At 34.2% G+C, this 22,822-nt stretch overlaps 1 protein-coding gene and 1 pseudogene across 1 annotated transcript; both read left to right on the top strand.

The window, feature by feature from the left end:
• Nucleotides 1-4,744: 4,744 nt before the first annotated feature.
• Nucleotides 4,745-10,504, top strand: LOC132169339 (putative receptor-like protein kinase At3g47110; annotated as a pseudogene).
• Nucleotides 10,505-14,625: 4,121 nt separating this feature from the next.
• Nucleotides 14,626-22,133, top strand: LOC132169338 (probable LRR receptor-like serine/threonine-protein kinase At3g47570). The gene is made up of 13 exons (XM_059580390.1): nt 14,626-15,052; nt 15,787-15,858; nt 16,008-16,151; nt 16,298-16,369; nt 16,851-16,955; nt 17,030-17,173; nt 17,323-17,466; nt 17,613-17,759; nt 17,963-17,977; nt 18,124-18,270; nt 18,563-18,706; nt 20,068-20,831; nt 20,991-22,133. Exons 1-13 carry the CDS (start codon nt 14,626-14,628, stop codon nt 22,131-22,133), a joined length of 3,468 nt encoding a protein of 1,155 aa, XP_059436373.1.
• The last annotated feature ends 689 nt before the right edge of the window (nt 22,134-22,822 follow it).

The following is a 22,822-nucleotide window of genomic DNA, read 5'->3' as shown; positions in this document are numbered from 1 at the left end:
TTTTAAGGTAAAAGTAACTCTCTACAAATCTACGTCTTGAACATCTATCCAAGGAGGGCACATGCAAACCAGTAAGCCAATGAATTTAGTTTCTTTGTAACTTGTAAGTACTAGCTTTATATACACTTCAAGCAGGTCCCAGGCAAGTTTCGGTGGGGTCCCGGTCAAGTCTCGGGCAGGTCCTGGTCAAGTCACGGGCGGGTCCTGGGAAGGGCCCGACCAAGTCCCAGGTGGGTTCCAAGCAGGTTCAGTCGGGTCCCAAGCAGGTCTCGAGTAGGTCATTTACGGGTCCCAAGTAGGTCCAGTTGAATCCTGGGCGGTTCCCGGTCAGGTCTCGACGGGGTCCCGGTCAAGTCCTGGTGGGGTCCAGGTCGGGTACGGGTCAAGTCCTAGGTGGGACTCGGTTAGGTCTCAGCGGGTCCCGGTCAAGTTCTGGGAGGGTCCTGATCAAGTCCCCGGCGGGTCCCGGTTAGGTCCCGAGCGAGTCTCGGAGAGGTCCCGAGCAAGTCCCGGTTAGGTCCCAAGCAGGTCCTGGGCAAGTCCTCAACAAGTCTCGGGTGGGTCCAAGTCAGGTCCCTGGCGGGTCCCGGCCAGGTCCTGGCAAGGTCTCAGGGAGGTATCGGGTGGGTCCCGGTCAAGTGCCAGGCAAGTCCCGACGAGGTCCCGGGCGGGTCTCTATTAGGTCCCAGCGGGATCCTAGGCAGGTCCCCGACGGGTCCCGGTTGTGTCCCGGTCAACTCCCAAGCGGGTCCCGGTCAGGTCCTCGGTGGGTCCCGGGCAGGTCCCAGATGGGTCCCAGTTAGGTCCCAAGTGAATCCCGGGCGAGTCCTAGGCGGGTCCCGGTCAGCTCTCGAGCAGGTCTCGAGCGGATCCTGGGCGGTCTTAGCATGGTCGGCCGATTCTAGAATGAGATATTGAAAGTCAGAAAATGGTTTACGGTTTTAAAAATCGTAAACCATTTTCCTAAAATTAAAGATGAACTTTCAGTCAAAGGGAAAATATTTTCCGTTGACTATTATTTTACGTTGTGCCAAACACTTGTAAATATGTAAAACATTTTTCGTAAATCATTTTACGGCGAAACAAACAGAGCTTAAAATAAAAAAAAATAATTAATAAAAAAAACTAAAAAATTAATCTTTGAAAAAAAAAAAAAAAAAAAAGAAGAAGGAAAGGGGTGGCCATTTGGGAGCCACCCCTGAGGTGGCGATGGGCGGCTCTCTTCCCCTGCTACCCCTTACCTTCTTTTTTTTTTTAAAAAAAAATTAATGTGTTTATATTTTTTTTATTAAGAATAACACATGTCACCGTTTTTATTGGTGTTGACGTGACATTTAATATAATTCGTCAAATGTTTTAACAGAATTTGACTTCGGGGACTTCTTTTTTTTTGCATATCCCAGGAACTTCTGATTTTACTTTCATATGACATGGAGTGATTTGTAATAGGCCAACCACAAAGTTTGATTTTGCATTTATCCATATTTTTTATACCTTTATTCCTTTTGTTTTTTGTTTTTTGTTTTTTTTGTTTTTTGTATTTATTCACCCATTAGTTTTTTTTTTTTTTTTTAAGAAATAGTTTAGTTTAATATTTATTTTATCAAATTTTTTATTGTAGTTTTTAAAAGAATAGGGGTATTATAAGAATATATAAAAAGTGTAGTCTTTTTGACACACTTTAGTAGTTTGATGAGCTACTTTAGTATATTTTGAACAATGTGAGGCTCTATCGCAAACAATAGTTAGTTTTGGAGGCCGCTTTTTTTATATTTTTTCCTTACTCTTCTAAATATCATTATCATAATTAATTTATATCACTTACTAAAATTGTAAATTTTATACACAGGATCTCATCATTAAGAAGCAAAATAAATAATAATTCAACCGCTTGTCAAAAGATAAGATTGTGATGTAAAAGAGAAAAATGCACTTACAATTTCTCGCAACAAAATCTCCTTCAAGAAAATAAATAATTGGGGAAACTTCACTTACCCCCATGAACTTACGCACCTTTTGCAAATACCTCTCCAATATTCGAAGTCTCTCACTTTGGAGTATCGAACTTTCATTTCATTCCAAATACCCCATGCCGTTAAATTAAATAGAAAAATGAGTAAAATGAGTAAGGGTATTTTAGTAATTTCACACCATCAATTAGGATTTAACAGAAAATACTAACGGAAGGGGAAAAGTGGAAGGAAATCAAAGTTCGCTACACCAAAGTGAGAAACTTTGAATATTGCAAAGGTGTTTACAAAAGGCGCATAAGTTCATGAAGGGTAAGTGAAGTTTCCTCTAAATAATTCTACTTAACTCTTACACCTCTTATTAAAGCAAACTAACACTGCATTAATATTCGAAAACCATACTTAACACCAACAAATATTCCATAACATATCAAAACACTTCTCTTGCGGAGAAAATCTCCCCTAGTGGGCCCCATTTCTTTACACTTATTTACAATGTGCTATCAACCACTCACAATGTGATATATGTCGACCATTTTTTGCACTACAAATAAAAGGAGAAATGAAGACCTGTATAAGGGGTTCTTCTTCCTCCTCTCCTACGAGCCCTTCCCAAGGGGCTCCAAAAGATCTCTCCATCCCACGTCTCTCTCTCTCCCAGAGACACATCTCTTTCTATCTCTCTCTAACCCTTCGCTCTCCCCATAAATCTCAGACACATTACTCACCATTCACATACTGATTTATATATGAATAAAGATACTAACTTAAACATCGGAGAGTCTTTGGCCCCAACCGGAGACTCTCTGTTCTTGCCCTTGTTTTGCAAGAACACCATTTTCATTCAGGAAGTCCTCTCATAGCTCAACCATGAAGAAAACTCGCTGGCTAGCAAATCCTCGGACTGAAAAACGCACCAACAACTTCTAAAAGGAAATCAAAGCCTAGATATTGTTAATAAGCCTACACCTAGCAATACATTAGGTATCAGAATTTAATAATGCACACTTGCATTCATTTCTCTAGCAAGTGAAAATAAGTAAAACAATTAAAGAAGCTCAAAAGTCAAGACAACCTACTCTTTGTGCATCATTTACTCCTTAAAATTGATTATGTAGAGGTAATTAAGTCAATTTGAGAATCAAGCAATTGATACAGGCTGTACCTGTTTTTCTCCCTCTTGTCCTACACAAACAACCTTTCCACCAAAGGATTCCCACTAAAAAGAGTAGTAAGCATACTGCTCCAATTGCGACCTCTGAATGATATCAACAGTTTGCTTGGTTCTACCACCATTTGGACAAAGCTTGAAATCTGCACAAAATACAAAATTAATCAATTATGTTTCCTAGCAAAGGACTTAAAAGTGAACAAGTAGGGTTGGCAAAATAGGTACCTGGCAAATAAATAGGTATTTGTTTATCCTATGCATGTAACTATTTTTTGTGACGCCTATATGAACCTTATTATAAAAAAAACATGCATAGGATAAACGGGTCGTAAATGGGTCATATCAAGTACTTGTTTTGCCAGCCCGAACAAGACAAAAAAGATTGGCCAAATAAATAAGTTCTAATAATTGATTATAAGCGATTCTCACAATTGAAAGCTAGCTCTAGGACTGTCCATGAATTATTAGAAGAAAAAAAAAAGGATCACATTAACGCTGCATTTTTTATTTTATTTTTTATATTTGGTGTAATGAGATATCAATATATACTTATACACATTTACAGTCTGTTGTTAAACTCTTTTAAGCTATCATAAATGAGTATGTTTACATTTATTTTTATTACCTATTTGAAAAAAATAATAATAATAGATATTGAATTTTTTTTTTTTCGTGATTTTTTTTAATCTTTTAATCTTTTTTTTTTTTTTTTGTTTTAAGTATTTGTTTTGGATATTTTATGTATATTTGAGTGCGCCATTTACATTTTCTTGTAATGTTTAGACGCTTGGATTGCCCTTATTTTATTAGCTAATGTTTTACCATGTATTTTTGTGGCACAGCTCCCCATCTTTTGTAGCCACAGAGAGTATCTACTGTGTGACAAAGGTATGGGAATGCTGGGAGGTTATAAATTTTTTTCTATCAACTCTTTTCTCTGGTTGAAGGAATTGGGTGTTTTTATGAGTTGGCTTTCTTGTATTTATAAGGAGGAAAAATGAAGCCAGGCTCCATTTATTTCAGCGTAAAATAATTTTTGTAAAATGTTTTTAATATTTTCAAATGTTTGATGCGAGGAAAAATTTTTTTTGGTTTGACCAACAAATATTAGTATTTAGATCTTGTACTACATATGTGTTTGTACCTTTATGTTTGTGTAAGAATATTTTGTTGGTCAGACCAACAGATGTAGTCTTGTTGGGATACTTGTTGGATTCTATGCACTTGTGCCATTTGCTTTAGTTTGGATAGATACAGAAATTAAGTTGGGCGATAAATAGTATTGACAAGAACTAAAGGCCACCACTTCTCCAAATAGTCACAACTTGTCCATTTAATTTCTTATGATGATGGCCGGCAAGAAACAGAGCCACAGCCCAAAATTTCATAGGTTTACATGATAAACTGTTTGCTTTATACTCTGTTAGAAATATCTAAATTTTTGGTTGCTGCCATTTAATTCCTTATATATATCAGCCTCTCTTGTCCATCCTTGAGTGCCACACTAATCCCATCCGAGAACCTCAACCAACATAAACTACTCATGGACAGAACTTGTTTCCTATTCCTCCTCAGTGTCGAACTGCTTTTAGCACAATGTTACATGGCTAGTTTAGGAAATGCTCTGGTTCCTAACATTGCCACGGATCAATTTTCTCTTCTTACCATAAAAGCTTGTATTTCTTATGACCCTTATAATGTTTTGACAAACAATTGGTCTACTGGGACTAATGTTTGTAGTTGGATCGGTGTCACTTGTGGTTTTGGTAATCATCGAGTCACAGCCTTGAACCTTTCTGACATGGGTCTTGTAGGAACCATTCCTCCTCATATAGGAAACCTTTCATATCTTGTTTCTCTAAGCATGAAAAACAATGGTTTTCATGGCTCTATGCCTAATGAGCTGACTCGTCTGTACCGGTTGCAACACTTATCCTTATTTTACATTAAAATAAAAAAAAATAAAACAAATAAAAAAAAAAACCATTTATGATAATTTATAGAATAAAAGTACCCCCATGTAAAGAAGTTTCCCCTCGACCACAAAAGATCACAACAACTCGCATATTGAAGTATGTATTACTGGCAATTGGGTTAACAATACTTGTCATGGCTCTTGTAGTAGTTTGGAGAATATGCCAAAAAGGGAATAACAAATTTCCACAAGAGGTAGACTTGCCGCATCTAGCAAGATGGAGAAGAATTTCTTAACATGAACTTTTATATGCAACACAAGGGTTCAATGCAAACAACTTGCTTGGTAAAGGGAGTTTTGGGTCAGTGTATAAAGGAACACTTTCAGATGGGAAGAGTGTTGCAATAAAAGTTTTAAACCTAGAGGTAGAAGGGGCATTCAAGAATTTTGATACAGAGTGTGAAATCCTACACAATATTTGTCACCGGAATCTTATCAAAATCATCAGCACTTGTACTAACTGATAAAATATATATAAAATATAAAATACTAAAATATAAGAGAAAGAAAAGAGAGCGGAAACAGATAGAGACGTATGGGAAACATCTTGTATATTCACTGTATCAATCAATATTACATAACTCTCTATTTATAGAGAGACAATGAGTAGTGACCAAGAAACCTAAATTAAACCCTAAAGTACATAAGGAAAGAAATAAACCCTACATTACAAATTAAATAACGGAAATATAAAATATTCTAACAAAGGAAATAATATATTCTAACATCCCCCCTCAAACTCAAGGTGTAAGCTTGAGTTTGGAAAAGAGAATAAATTGAAGGCATCTGAAGTCGATGGTTGCATCAAGACAATGTCGGTGAGAAAGGTTGAAAGTGACGGCCGAAGAAATACCGGAGAATAGAGACAAGCTGCTAAAAGAATCCGGTTAAGGGCCAAGCCGCAACTAACAATGACGGTCGAAGAACGAAAACTAGTCATTAAATCCCTTGAAGGGCCAAAACACATTGTGCCAGGGTTCGCCAATAACAAAGACGAGAAAGGCTGAAAGTGACGGCCGGATAAATACCGGAGAACGTAGACAAGCCACTAAAAGAATCCGGTGAAGGGCCAAGCTGCAACTGACAATAAGGCCGGAGAACGAAAACTAGCCGTTAAAATTCCCGTGAAGGGCCAAAATCGCATTGTGCCAAGATTCACCATTGAATAAAGCCGTGGATCACAACAAAATTAAGAGATCATCAGAAGAGAATGCTAGAAAACACCATAGAAACGTCATAAGACTTTTATTGAAAGCCACAAAAACAGAAACATGGCTCTGATACCATGATAAAATATATATATATAAAATATAAAATACTAAAATATAAGAGAAAGAAAAGAGAGCGGAAGCGGATAGAGACGTATGGGCTACATCTTGTATATTCACTGTATCAATCAGTATTACATAACTCTCTATTTATAGAGAGACAATGAGTAGTGACCAAGAAACCCAAATTAAACCCTAAAATACATAAGGAAATAAATAAACCCTACATTACAAATTAAATAACGGAAATATAAAATATTCTAACAAAGGAAATAATATATTCTAACATCCCCCCTCAAACTCAAGGTGTAAGCTTGAGTTTGGAAAAGAGAAATGAAATCTGAAGTCGATGGTTGGATCAAGACAATGTCGGTGAGAAAGGCTGAAAGTGACGGCCGGAGAAATACCGGAGAATAGAGACAAGCTGCTAAAAGAATCCGGTTAAGGGCCAAGCCGCAACTAACAATGACGGTCGAAGAACGAAAACTAGTCATTAAATCCCTTGAAGGGCCAAAACACATTGTGCCAGGGTTCGCCAATAACAAAGACGAGAAAGGCTGAAAGTGACGGCCGGATAAATACCGGAGAACGTAGACAAGCCACTAAAAGAATCCGGTGAAGGGCTAAGCTGCAACTGACAATAAGGCCGGAGAACGAAAACTAGCCGTTAAAATTCCCGTGAAGGGCCAAAATCGCATTGTGCCAAGATTCACCATTGAATAAAGCCGTGGATCACAACAAAATTAAGAGATCAGCAGAAGAGAATGCTAGAAAACACCATAGAAACGTCATAAGACTTTTATTGAAAGCCACAAAAACAGAAACATGGCTCTGATACCATGATAAAATATATATATATAAAATATAAAATACTAAAATATAAGAGAAAGAAAAGAGAGCGGAAGCGGATAGAGACGTATGGGCTACATCTTGTATATTCACTTTATCAATCAGTATTACATAACTCTCTATTTATAGAGAGACAATGAGTAGTGACCAAGAAACCCAAATTAAACCCTAAAATACATAAGGAAATAAATAAACCCTACATTACAAATTAAATAACGGAAATATAAAATATTCTAACAACGGAAATAATATATTCTAACATGATAACATATATATAAAATATAAAATACTAAAATAAAAGAGAAAGAAAAGAGAGCAGAAGCGGAAAGAGATATAGGGGCCACATCTTGTATATTCACTATATCAATCAATATTACATAACTCTCTATTTATAGAGAGACAATGAGTAGTGACCAAGAAACCCAAATTAAACCCTAAAATACATAAGGAAAGAAATAAACCCTACATTACAAATTAAATAACGGAAATATAAAATATTCTAACAAAGGAAATAATATATTCTAACATCACCCCTCAAACTCAAGGTGTAAGCTTGAGTTTGGAAAAAAGAATAAATTGAAGGCATCTGAAGTCGATGGTTGGATCAAGACATTGCCGGCGAGAAAGGCTGAAAGGGACGGCCGGAGAAATACCGGAGAATAGAGACAAGATGCTAAAAGAATCCGCTTAAGGGCCAAGCCGCAACAGACAATGACGGTCGAAGAACAAAAACTAGTCATCAAATCCCTTGAAGGGCCAAACCACATTGTGCCAGGGTTCGCCAATAACAAAGACGAGAAAGGCTGAAAGTGACGGCCGGATAAATACCGGAGAACGTAGACAAGCCACTAAAAGAGTCCGGTGAAGGGCCAAGCGGCAACTGACAATGATGCCAGAAAACGAAAACTAGCCGTTAAAATTCCCGTGAAGGGCCAAAACCGCATTGTGCCAAGATTCGCCAATGAATAAAGCTGTGGATCACAACAAAATTAAGAGATCATCAAAAGAGAATGCTAGAAAACACCATAGAAACGTCATAAGACTTTTATTGAAAGCCACAGAAACAGAAACATGGCTCTAATAATATGATAAAATATAAAATACTAAAATATAAGAGAAAGAAAAGAGAGCGGAAGTGGATAGAGACGTATGGGCCACATCTTGTATATTCACTGTATCAATCAATATTACATAACTCTTTATTTATAGAGAGACAATGAGTAGTGACCAAGAAACCCAAATTAAACCCTAAAATATATAAGGAAATAAATAAACCCTACATTACAAATTAAATAACGGAAATATAAAATATTTTAACAAAGGAAATAATATATTCTAACATGATAAAATATATATAAAATATAAAATACTAAAATAAAAGAGAAAGAAAAGAGAGCGGAAGCGGAAAGAGACATAGGGGCTACATCTTGTATATTCACTATATCAATCAATATTACATAACTCTCTATTTATAGAGACATAATGAGTAGTGACCAAGAAACCCAAATTAAACCCTAAATACATAAGGAAAGAAATAAACCCTACATTACAAATTAAATAACGGAAATATAAAATATTCTAACAAAGGAAATAATATATTCTAACATCACCCCTCAAACTCAAGGTGTAAGCTTGAGTTTGGAAAAGAGAATAAATTGAAGGCATCTGAAGTCGATGGTTGGATCAAGACAATGCTGGCGAGAAAGGCTGAAAGTGATGGCCGGAGAAATACCGGAGAATAGAGACAAGCTGCTAACAGAATCTGGTTAAGGGCCAAGCCGCAACTGACAATGACGGTCAAAGAACGAAAACTAGTCATTAAATCCCTTGAAGGGCAAACCACATTGTGCCAGGGTTCGCCAATAACAAAGACGAGAAAGGCTGAAAGTGACGGCCGGATAAATACCGGAGAACGTAGACAAGCCACTAAAAGAATCCGGTGAAGGGCAAGCCGCAACTGACAATGAGGCCAGAGAACGGAAACTAGCCGTTAAAATTCCCGTGAAGGGCCAAAACCACATTGTGCCAAGATTCGCCAATGAATAAAGCTGTGGATCACAACAAAATTAAGAGATCATCAGAAGAGAATGCTAGTAAACACCATAGAAACGTCATAAGACTTTTATTGAAAGCCACAGAAACAGAAACATGGCTTTGATACCATGATAAAATATATATAAAATATAAAATACTAAAATATAAGAGAAAGAAAAGAGAGCGGAAGCGGATAGAGACGTATGGGTTGCATCTTGTATATTCACTGTATCAATCAATATTACATAACTCTCTATTTATAGAGAGACAATGAGTAGTGACCAAGAAACCCAAATTAAACCCTAAAATACACAAGGAAAGAAATAAACCCTACATTACAAATTAAATAACGGAAATATAAAATATTCTAACAAAGGAAATAATATATTCTAACACTAACATCGACCTCAAAGGCTTTGTACTAGAACACATGCCTAATGGGAGCCTAGAGAAGTGGTTGTATTCTTATAATTGCTCTTTGAGTATTTTACAAAGGCTAAATATAATGATTGATGTTGCATCAGCACTAGAATACCTTCATGGTGGTTATTCAATGCCTATTGTTTATTGTGATTTAATTTGAAGCCTAGCAATATCTTGCTAGATGAAGATATGGTTGCACATGTCACTGATTTTGGCATCGCCAAACTCTTAGGTGATGGGGATTCTATAGTGCAGACCATGACACTTGCTACTATTGGATATATGGCACCAGGTGATGTTTCTAATGTATCACTAATGTTTATCGTTTAATTTCTACATAAATATAGATAACTATAGTATTTCGGTAGAATGTAATTTATGTGAACAAATTGGAAATTTTTTTACTAGGTATTAATGTGAAATATGACAATATATATATAACCTTTAATGTTACATATAGAGTATGGATTGGAAGGAATTGTTTCTAAAAGAGGCGATGTGTATAGTTATGGCATTTTATTGATGGAAAATTTCACCGGGAAGAAGCCCACGGATGACATGTTTGTGGGAGAAATGAGCTTGAAGCGTTGGGTAGAGGAATTGTTACCTCTTTCAATAATTGAACTTGTTGGTGCCAACTTACTGAGAAACGAAGGAGACTATGCTGCCACAGAGGATTGTGTATCATCCATTTTAGGATTGGCTTTGAACTGTTTGTGCAGAGTCACCTGAAGAAAGGATTAATATCAACAATATTTCAGCCACACTCAACAAGATCAAATTGATGTTTCTACGAGATGTTGAAGAAGCCTAGTGTAAGCATTTCAAGTTTGTTTACATCTCTTTCATTTTTGTTAGGCTAATATCTATATTGATCTCTTTATGCTAAAATTTGTTTGCAATTTGATTCCAATCTTATCAACCCAACAAAACTCAACTTCAAGCACATAAAGCATAAGTATGGCTAGATTTGACTTAGTTGTTACAGGTTTTGATTCTAAAGGGGTTGACTATACCATTTGGAATGGCATTAGAGAATATGGAACATAATTTGGCAGGCAAGAAGAGGCTTTATCTATCCAGTGGAGGTAGGTTGACTTTGATAAGAAAATATTCTTTCTAATTTACCTACATATTATTTGTTGCTCTTCCATCTTCCGGTAGGAGCAACTAATATATAGAGTTGAAAAACTTCAGAGGGATTTTATGTGGAGTGAAATTGGCGATTAGTTGAAGTTCTGCTTAGTGACAGGGCCAACAATATGTCCAATAAATTTAGGAGGATTGGGGGTAAAAAATTTGATTCAACTTAAACCCTTTTGGGTAAGTGTCGTGGCGGTATGCCATGGACTACGGAGAGGGAGGCTTTTCGAGCATTCACATCCGGCTCAACAAAGTACCATTTTGGCTATTTTGTTGAGCCAAAGTGTTAAAATCACTCCCCTTCCAGCTCAGCAAAGTAGCTAAGAGTTTGCTGATGAGCTACAGTGCTCAACAACTTTGTTGAGCACTGTAGCTCAATAATCTATAATTTTATTAATAAAAAAAATCATTTCATCCTCTCTCCTCCAATTAAAAATTATTTAAACTTTTCTCTCTTCCCTGCAGAACTACATAAAGAATAAAAAAAATAATAAAAACAATAAATTTTAAATAAAATATTAAAAGTTGATAGTTAAAATGTTGAGCCGGATGTTGGTACTTTAAAAAACTTGATAGTTAAATAGAAAAAAATAATAATGATATTTTGACTAAATTTAGTTATAATACCACTTGTTGTGCAAGGCCACAATTAACATAAGTGATCACGCAGAAATCCACTATCAAAGATGAAGTACAAAAATAGTAGAAAAAAAAAAATTACTCAAAACTGGAAATCTCAATACACCACAGTCCCATTATCACAATACATACTTTTTCAAAAAAAAAAAAAAAAAAAAAAAAAAATACAAACTTATCTTTTGTGGGGAATAAATGGCATGGTGGCTAGTCCCTCGATCTATTTTTCTCTCACTATTGCTTTGCAACCTTTTATTTTATCTTCTGTTTTTCTTTCCTGAAGTCCGCTCTCTCTCCCTCTCTATCATTGCTTTAGCACTTTATTCTCTTATACCGTCCAACCATATGGAATATCCAATCTCAATCTAGTAATCTAGAAACCATATCAGCATTGTGCGATAAAAGCTAATAATTTTAATTTGCATCAATTGCTTAATTAAAGATGTTAAAATTATTATTAAATGAGAAAATTCCATGTTGTTAAGACCTTAAATATATTGATTTAAGGTCAAAAAAGCACTTGAATTGGCCACTCTCAAGCAACTTTATGTCTACACAAACAACCAATCAATGACCCTTCCAAGGGGCCAAGCGTGTGATTTGGTTGGATTATTGTCACTTGCCCACCAATCATAACACCATTCCTCCACTCAAAAAGTTCATCGACTACAAATCCATTGCCTGATCAACTTAATATATTACCAATAATATCAAACATCAAGAACCTCAACTTAATATATTACCAATAATATCAATGAAAGTAGTTTTAAGCTATAGTTTTTTTTTTGTTTAAGTTGCTTGTTAATGTATTTTTCTTTTTTGGTATAAAGCAAAAAAATCCGGACAAAAAGTGTTATCAAACAAGCTCACTCACGTGTTAATGTTTTTAAAGGGTAATTTTTGTTTTTATTAAAAATATATTCTGATGTGACATAAATGTAAATTAATTTTGAATATTTTGTAAGCGCTTTGTATTTTAAATTGTTTGTTAATGATTTTATTTGGAAAATAAAAAATAAAAGAGAGAACGATAAAGCATTAACAAAAGAAATCTTGGTAAAGTCCATGAAATTATTATTGGAAGATTTCTACATATTATCAAAAAGATCATATAATGCATCACAGGATTTCTAAATATTATCACAAGAACATAAACATTTACATTGGACTAGTCAAGATTTAGTTAGATTTTTGTTCTGAGTACACAAACGATGAGTTCAAGAATGTTTGTGAACAACATAGTATAAAGAGACATTTTATAGTACGCAAGACATTTCATAGTCAAGAGTGTTTTTCTGTTTGAAGAAAGTGTTTTCATTTTACATAAAAGTGAGAGTAATTTTAAGTGTTTTTTGTTTTAAGTTGCTTGTTAATATATATATATATATATATATATATATATATATATATATATTTTGGTACAAAGCAATAAAATCCAAATAAAAAGTGTTATCAAACAAGCTCACTCATGTGTGTTCGGCCACCCCTTAGGGCCAAACCGATAAATATAATTTATGGGTTTGGCCCTAAGAGATGGCCGAACCACCCCCTAGGGCCCTAGGGGGTGGCGACCGGTTAGGGGTGGCCGGCCACCCCATTTGGCAAAAATTGGGTGGCAGGCTACTCCATATTTTTTATTATTTTGTTTTATATTTTTTAAAAATTTAAATAATATTTTATTATTTTATTATTAGTGTGACACGTGGTATGTTGTAGACTCTTGATGACTTTGAACTGCCAGGATTTCTAAAAATTTTGACCGGCAATTTTTCCCCTTTACTGGGGATCCCAATCCATAATTTAGACCCTTGGTTCACGGCAATCTTAATTCAGCACAGAAATGAGTATAGCTTGATCATGAAGACACGGAATATTAATTGATAATTAATTAAAATCATGGGTCACACGCACTAATTTTCAGAGAATATTAATTTGTCAAAGTTATCATGAGTAGTATTTGGTGGTAATGAGAATTTGAAAAAGTGATCGGATTCTCACACCAATTTTCTTAATTTCCTTGAAAGATTGGATATCACCATTGACATTGCATGTGTGACATGTCTTTTTTTTTTTTTTTTTTTTTTGTTCTTTTCAGTTTATTAGTTTTTGGAACAGTAATAGAAATTAATTGGTGTGATATAAGAGTGAAAAGAGTTTTTGGGCCGGTTTGGTAACCCATTTCTCCTTCCCCTTCCCTTTTCCTCACTTTTCCCTAAATATTGGCGAAGCCTTTTTTTCTTACATGTAATAACCCTTTGCCTATTATTTTTGGAAGAGACAAATAATTTCTTAAGAAAAGCAACTTTAAAATTCAACTTAAAGAGAATTTCGATTCCATGTTTTTCTATTACATTTTCTAAAACAATTAATTTTCAATATCACTTTGAGAATAAAAACAAATATTTCTAAAAATGCATTTTGATTTGATGATAATTAAAACGTTTATTGGGTGGATGTACGTTGTTGTTCAATGTAATCATTCATAAACGTGAAAAAGAAATTACAAGGAAAAAGGAATTATAAAAGGTTGTTCATGAAAATTATTTATTTCCTTATTTTTCATTAAAATAAAAAAATAAAACCATTTATGATAATTTATAGAATAAAAGGTAGTTATTGGTAGATCTTTCAACTTTCTTCTTTTCGTTTCTTTTTTTTTTTCCTTTTCTTTTTCGGTGCACGTATGTTTTTTTAATTACTTCTCCTTTTAAATAGTTGTTTCCATGCGATTAGGGGAAAAAAAAAAAAAACAAATAATAATTATATAACGGTCGGCCCCATCCCATCGGAGTGAAGTTTTGAGATTAAAAAAAAAAAAAAGGGTAGTCAGGTAAGTAAATAGAACCACAAAACCAAGCAAAAGTATCACTAGTTTTCAATGATATATATATATATATATATTTTTTTTTTTTTCTTTTTTTTTTTTTTTCTATAAGCCAATGACATCAATTCCCAAACCACTCCCACCCTCTTTTTCCCAAAGCCATATTTTTTCCCCTTTTTCAATTCTTTGATGTTTCAATCTCCTTACATATATCATGCATCTAACTTGAACTCTGCACTAATCCCTACTACTTCAACCAACATATACCACTCATGGAGAGAGCTTGTTTTCTATTCCCCATTTTTATGGCAATTATCATGGTACATTTTTACATGGCAAGCCTAGTTATTGCAAGTGTTCCCAACGTTACTACCGATCAGTCTGCTCTTCTTGCTTTAAAAGCTCAAATTTCTTATGATCCTCGCAATATTTTGTCAAACAACTGGTCCTCTAGCACCTCTGTTTGTAGTTGGATCGGTATCACTTGTGGTTTCCGTCATCATCGAGTCACGGCCTTGAACCTTTCTTACATGGGTCTCATAGGCACCATTCCCCCACACGTGGGGAACCTCTCATTTTTGGTTAGCCTAAGTGTCGAAAACAACAATTTTCATGGCTCTATGCCCAACGAGTTGGCTCGTCTTTACCGGTTGCGACACTTATCTGTTAAATTCAATGATTTCAAAGGAGAAATCCCATCATGGATGGGGCTATTATCCAAACTTCAATATTTGGCTCTAAGCGGTAACAGTTTCACAGGTAGTATTCCACCATCTCTATCTAACATATTTTCATTGGAAATAATAAGTATTGAATATAACAATCTTTTAGGCTCAGTTCCTTCTTCCATCTTCAACATATCCACGTCTTCACTGGAAGTCATAGATCTCTACACTAATAAGTTTTCTGGTGAACTTCCAAAAAATAAGTTTAATCATCTTCCCAACCTACAATGGCTAGATGTGTCTTATAATCAGTTTAATAGTAAAATTTCATCCAATTTATTAAGGTGCAAACAACTGCAATATTTGTCATTGTGGGCTAATAATTTCATAGGAAGAGTACTTCTGGAAATTGGAAACTTTATCCATACTTACAAAGTTATACCACGGCTATAACAACTTTGAAGGTTTGTTTAGTATTCTTTTAGCATTTTATAGATTAAACTTCAATATTTGTTTCTAAATAGTAACTGTGTTCTCGGCACTATCTCATCTACTTTGTTTAAGTGCAAACAACTGCAAATTCTATCATTGTTGGTTAATAGATTCATGGGAAGAGTACCTTTGGAAATTGAAAACTAAACCATGCTTACAAAGTTATACCTTGGCTATAACAACTTTGAAGGTTTGTTTAGTATTCTTTTAGCATTTTATAGATTAAACTTCAATATTTGTTTCTAAATAGTAACTATTTTATAGGTACTATCCCATCTACTTTGTTTAAGTGCAAACAACTACGAATTCTTTCATTGTCGGTTAATAGATTCACAGGAAATATTGCTTCAGAAATTGGGGACTTAATCATGCTCACAGAATTATACCTTTACAACAATAGCATTGGAGGTATGTTTAGTCATGATTTAGTTGATTGATCCATGGATGTTACAAAGTTATGCCTTGACTATAACAACTTTGAAGGTTTGTTTAGTATTCTTTTAGCATTTTACAAATTAAACTTCAATATTTATTTCTAAATAGTAACGATTTTATAGGTACTATCCCATCTACTTTGTTTAAGTGCAAAAAACTGAAAATTCTATCATTGTCGGTTAATAGATTCATGGGAAGAGTACCTTTGGAAATTGGAAACTTAACCATGCTTACAAAGTTGTACCTTGCAGATAACAACTTTGAAGGTTTGTTTAGTATTCTTTTAGCATTTTATAGATTAAACTTCAATATTTGTTTCTAAATAGTAACTATTTTATAGGTACTATCCCATCTACTTTGTTTAAGTGCAAACAACTGCGAATTCTTTCATTGTCGGTTAATAGATTCACAGGAAATATTCCTTCAGAAATTGGGGACTTAACCATGCTCACAGAATTATACCTTTACAACAATAGCATTGGAGGTATGTTTAGTCATGATTTAGTTGATTGATCCACGGATGTTACAAAGTTATGCCTTGACTATAACAACTTTGAAGGTTTGTTTAGTATTCTTTTAGCATTTTATAGATTAAACTTCAATATTTGTTTCTAAATGGTAACTATTTTATAGGTACTATCCCATCTACTTTGTTTAAGTGCAAACAACTGCAAATTCTATCATTGTCGGTTAATAGATTCATGGGAAGAGTACCTTTGGAAATTGGAAACTTAACCATGCTTACAAAGTTATACCTTGCCTATAACAACTTTGAAGATTTGTTTAGTATTCTTTTTGCATTTTATAGGTTAAACTTCAATATTTGTTTCTAAATAGTAACTTTTTTATAGGTACTATCCCATCTACTTTGTTTAAGTGCAAACAACTGCAAATTCTATCATTGTCGGTTAATAGATTCAAAGGAAATATACCTTCAGAAATTGGGGACTTAATCATGCTCACAGAATTATACCTTTACAACAATAGCATTGGAGGTATGTTTAGTCATGCTTTAGTTGATGGATCCATGGATGTTACAAAGTTATTCCTTGACTATAACAACTTTGAAGGTTTGTTTAGTATTCTTTTAGCATTTTATAGATTAAACTTCAATATTTGTTTCTAAATGGTAACTATTTTATAGGTACTATCCCATCTACTTTGTTTAAGTGCAAACAACTGCAAATTCTATCATTGTCGGTTAATAGATTCACAGGAAATATACCTTCAGAAATTGGGGACTTAATCATGCTCACAGAATTATACCTTTACAACAATAGCATTCGAGGTATGTTTAGTCATGCTTTAGTTGATTCATCCAAGGATGTTACAAAGTTATACCTTGACTATAACAACTTTGAAGGTTTGTTTAGTATTCTTTTAGCATTTTATAGATTAAACTTCAATATTTGTTTCTAAATAGTAACTATTTTGTAGGTACTATCCCATCGACTTTGTTTAAGTGCAACCAACTGAAAATTCTATTATTGTCGGTTAATAGATTCAAGGGAAGAGTACCTTTGGAAATTGGAAACTTAACCATGCTTACAAGGTTGTACCTTGCAGATAACAACTTTGAAGGTTTGTTTAGTATTCTTTTACCATTTTATAGATTAAACTTCAATTTTTGTTTCTAAATAGTAACTGTTTTATAGGTACTATCCCATCGACTTTGTTTAAGTGCAAACAACTCCAAATTCTATCATTGTCGGTTAATAGATTCACAGGAAATATACCTTCAGAAATTGGGGACTTAATCATGCTCACAGAATTATACCTTCACAACAATAGCATTGGAGGTATGTTTAGTCATGCTTTAGTTGATTCATCCATGGATGTTACAAAGTTATACCTTGACTATAACAACTTTGAAGGTTTGTTTAGTATTCTTTTAGCATTTTATAGATTAAACTTCAATATTTGTTTCTAAATAGTAACTATTTTATAGGTACTATCCCATCTACTTTGTTTAAGTGCAAACAACTACAAATTCTATCATTGTCGGTTAATAGATTCATGGGAAGAGTACCTTTGGAAATTGGAAACTTAACTATGCTTACAAAGTTGTACCTTGCAGATAACAACTTTGAAGGTTTGTTTAGTATTCTTTTAGCATTTTATGGATTAAACTTCAATTTTTGTTTCTAAATAGTAACTGTTTTATAGGTACTATCCCATCTACTTTGTTTAAGTGCAAACAACTGCAAATTCTATCATTGCCGGTTAATAGATTCACAGGAAATATACCTTCAGAAATTGGGGACTTAATCATGCTCACAGAATTATACCTTTACAACAATAGCATTGGAGGTATGTTTAGTCATGCTTTAGTTGATTCATCCATGGATGTTACAAAGTTATACCTTGACTATAACAACTTTGAAGGTTTGTTTAATATTCTTTTAGCATTTTATAGATTAAATTTCAATATTTGTTTCTAAATAGTAACTATTTTATAGGTATTATCCCATCTACTTTGTTTAAGTGCAAACAACTGCAAATTCTATTATTGTCGGTTAATAGATTCATGGGAAGAGTACCTTTGGAAATTGGAAACTTAACCATGCTTACAAAGTTATACCTTGCCAATAACAAGTTTGAAGGTTTGTTTAGTATTCTTTTAGCATTTTATAGATTAAACTTCATTATTTTGTTTTAAATAGTAACTGTTTTATAGGTACTATCCCATCTACTTTGTTTAAGTGCAAACAACTGCAAATTCTATCATTGTCGGGGAATAGATTCAAGGGAATAGTACCTTTGAAAATTGGAAACTTAACCATGCTTACCAAGTTGTACCTTGGCCAGAACAAGTTTGAAGGTTTGTTTAGCATTTTTTTACCCTTTTGATGATTAAACTTCAATATTTGTTTATAAATGGTAACTATTTTATAGGTTCTCTCTCATATATCCACTTCTTTCAAGTGCTAACAATTCCAATTTTTCGATAGGTGGGGATAATGGGTTCATGGGAAGTGTTCCTCCATAAATTGGAAACTTAACCATATGCTCACAACATTAGAACTTAACTACAACAACTATAAAAGTATGTTTAATCCTGATTTAGTTGATTGATTATATAAATAACATCATTTACTCAGGATTTTGCCTTTTGATAGCGTCAGATTGGATACCTTTGAATTGGAAATACAAAATATTTAGGCACAACATTGTAGGAAACAAAAGAACGTAATTAAAAAAATTCTATGAAAATAGAAAACTCTAGTGGATAGTAATCTAGGCTTGGTTTATTTATATTTTTGTTTTCTCTTTTAAAAACGAAAACATTAAAAAATATCTTCAACATAAAAAACTATTAAATACAAGTAAATAATTTTTGATATAAAAACATTTTTTTTTTCAAATTAAAGACAAAAAATATCCCAAAAAACATATTAACAAACATAGTATATTGTTGCTAGCTAGAGTGCTATCCCTTGGTTTGCAAGAGCCGCACTCCTAAAATAGTGTTGATTGGTGATCAGTGAGATATGTGGGTTGGGCTTTTCTAATGGAGCTTCTTGCAAGCACAAATCAAGTAGTGCAACAAAAATAACATTATTTCTAGTAACATTGTATGAGCATAGAAATAAAAATAAGCAAAAGACTAAACGCACTCTGTTTGTTTGTTATCTATTAATCATTGCTGCCTCAATCCCCACCCACATAACAAAGTTAAGCCCATTGGGCATTGCCTTCTTAAAGCATTCTCTAGACAACAACAAATGTGCCCACCATTATCTCGTCATGCATTTTGCGTGCCTCAATTGAACACGCTAACCAAATTGATATTTGATTAGTTTAAAACAAAGAGTGCATTAAACAACTTGTGTCTTCACCTCTTGTGGTCTTTTTTCTTTTTCCTTTTTCCCTTTCTCCTATTCTTTTCATATTGAAAGTTAAGGCTTAGAAAATATCACATCAATGGCTCACGCTAATAACAAATTAATATGATTGTCCACACAGCTCAACTAATAAATAAAATAGAGGCTCAATCGACAAGGCGGCCAACTAGCCGTGTGAAACCAGGACAGTGAAGGGAGTGACTTATTTATTAATTAGCTCTTAATTTGAAGTTTTAGTTGGGTTTTTAGACATCTGTTCACTTGTATGTATGATTCATTTAAAGCACATTATTTTTTTGTTATGAATAATAATGTGTGGTTGTTCATATTGTGTTAGGTGCAATACCAAATGAGATTGGTAATCTACAAAACCTTGAGACCTTCGATATCGGTGTCAACAACTTCAATGGTTCAATTCCATTTGAAATCTTTAATATCTCAACAATAAGAGTAATTGGTATGCATTTGAATAACCTCTCAGGCCATCTTCCATCAAATGCAGGCCTCTTCCTTCCAAATCTTCAGTATCTTTATCTTGATTATAACAAACTGAGTGGAACAATACCTAGCTCTATCTCCAATGCTTCGAAACTCACTAAATTAGATCTAGGAGACAACTCATTCTCAGGCTTAATTCCTAAACCACTAGGTAATTTAAGGCTCCTCAAGTGGCTCCGCCTAGCAAGAAATAATTTGACCATTGAATCATCCACTCCAGAATTTAACTTTTTCTCTTCTTTGTCGAATTTGGCATATCTAAATACTTTAGACTTGTCAGATAATCCATTGAATGGCGTCCTTCCTAGTTCCATTGGAAATCTCTCCACTTCTCTTCAAAAAATTTACATATATAATTGCAATATTAAAGGCAGCATTCCAAGAGATATAGGAAATTTAAGCAATTTGATGACTTTGTCTTTATATCTCAATAAATTGGATGGACCTATTCCAACTACAGTGGGAAGATTGCACAAGCTTCAAGCTCTCAATCTTTTTAATAATAGACTAGAAGGTCCCATCCCATCCGATCTTTGTCATTTAGAGAGCTTGTTCGCTTTGGGTTTAGGTGGTAATGAGCTTTCTGGACCTATTCCTGCATGTGTAAATAATCTCACATTTCTAAGATATCTTTACTTAGGCTTCAACCAATTAACTTCCACGATTCCCATGAGCTAGTGGAGCCGTACATATATCTTGGAGGTCCAACTCTCATCAAATTATCTAAGTGGCCCTCTCTCATTAGAGATTGGGAATTTGAAGGTCTTGAGAGTATTGGAGTTATCAAGAAATCAACTATTTGGTCATATCCCAGCAACAATTGGTGGCCTCAAAGATCTAGCTAATCTCTCCTTGGCGAACAATAAATTAGAAGGCTCAATTCCTGAATCATTTGGTGAACTAGTAAGCTTGGAATTCTTGGATCTTTCTAGTAACAATTTATCTGGAGAGATCCCCACTTCCTTAGAAGCGCTCTCGTATCTCAAATATCTAAATGTCTCTTTCAATAGATTAGGAGGAAAAATTCCTGTAGGAGGACCATTTGTACACTTCTTCGCTACATCATTTATGTCAAATGATGGACTTTGTGGTGCTCCCCGATTTCAAGTTCCCCCGTGTAAAGAAGGTGTTTCCCGAGCCAAAAAGACCGCATCAGTATGTATACTAAAGTATGTATTACCAACAATTGGATTAACAATGCTTGTAGTTACTCTTGTATTAGCATGGACAAGATGCAGAAAAAGGAATACAAAATTTCCAATGGATGCAAACTCGTTACCTGTAACGACATGGAGAAGAATTTCCCAACAAGAACTTTTACAAGCAACAGAAGGGTTTAGTTCACTCAACTTACTTGGTAATGGGAGCTTCGGATCAGTATATCAAGGAACACTTTCAGATGGAATGATTGTTGCAGTAAAAGTTTTCAACTTGGCAGTAGAAGGGGCAGTCAAGAGTTTTGATACAGAGTGTGGGATACTACACAATATTCGTCATCGAAATCTTGTCAAAATCATTACCACGTGTAGTAACATGAACTTTAAAGCTTTTGTGTTGGAATACATGCCTAATGGGAACCTTGAGAAGTGGTTGTATTCTCAAGACCACTGTTTGAGTATCTTACAAAGACTAAATATAATGATCAATGTCGCATCAGCATTGGAATACCTTCACTATGGTTCTTCAACACCTATTGCTCATTGTGATTTGAAACCTAGAAATATCTTATTAGATGAAAATTTGGTCGCGCACGTTGCTGATTTTGGCATTTCCAAGTTGCTTGGTGATGGGGATTCTATGATACAAACTATGACTCTTGCTACTATTGGGTATATGGCACCAGGTGATGTTTTTAGCCTACAACTTGAATTTACTTGTGTATTCAATCTACTCATTCATACATAGATAAATATAGGTTTTTAGTTCAATACTGATTTTAGCACTTTATATATTTGAAATATATAATTATGTTCTGATGATTAGTTTTTCTATTACAAATAGAATTTGGATCGGAAGGGATTGTTTCTACAAGAGGTGATGTGTATAGTTATGGTATTTTGTTGATGGAAACTTTCACAAGAAAGAAACCTACTGATAACATTTTTGCTGGAGAAATGAGCTTGAAGCGTTGGGTGGAGGAATCATCACCCCATTCAGTAACTAAAGTTGTTGATGCCTATTTGTTAAGAACAGAAAGAGATTATGCTTCTATGGAGAATTGTATGTCATCCATAATGGGATTGGCTTTGCAGTGTTGTGCTGAGTTACCTGAACAGAGGATTAAGGCAAACAATATTTCAATCATACTCAACAAAATTAAATTGAAGTTTCTGCATGATACGGAAGGAAGCTAATATGAGAAAATATCAAGTTTGTTTATAGCCCTTTCATGTTTGTGCTTTTGAAATAATATAATAATCTTGAGACTCCTATGAGATTTGTTTCTAGCCATTGCTTTTTTATAGTAGCTAATATAGTAACATTTATAACTTGTATATTTAATGATTGTAGTGACCTATCATGTGTCACTAATGGGTATACTAAGTTAGTCTCAAAGTGTTAAAGGCAACAAATCATTTTTTTTTTTTTATCTC

This window comes from Corylus avellana, chromosome ca2 (genome assembly GCF_901000735.1).
Source record: "Corylus avellana chromosome ca2, CavTom2PMs-1.0".
NCBI classification, from domain to species: Eukaryota; Viridiplantae; Streptophyta; class Magnoliopsida; order Fagales; family Betulaceae; genus Corylus; species Corylus avellana.
The sequence above is the reverse complement of the archived record's forward strand: the minus strand, read 5'-3'. Positions and strand labels throughout refer to the sequence as shown.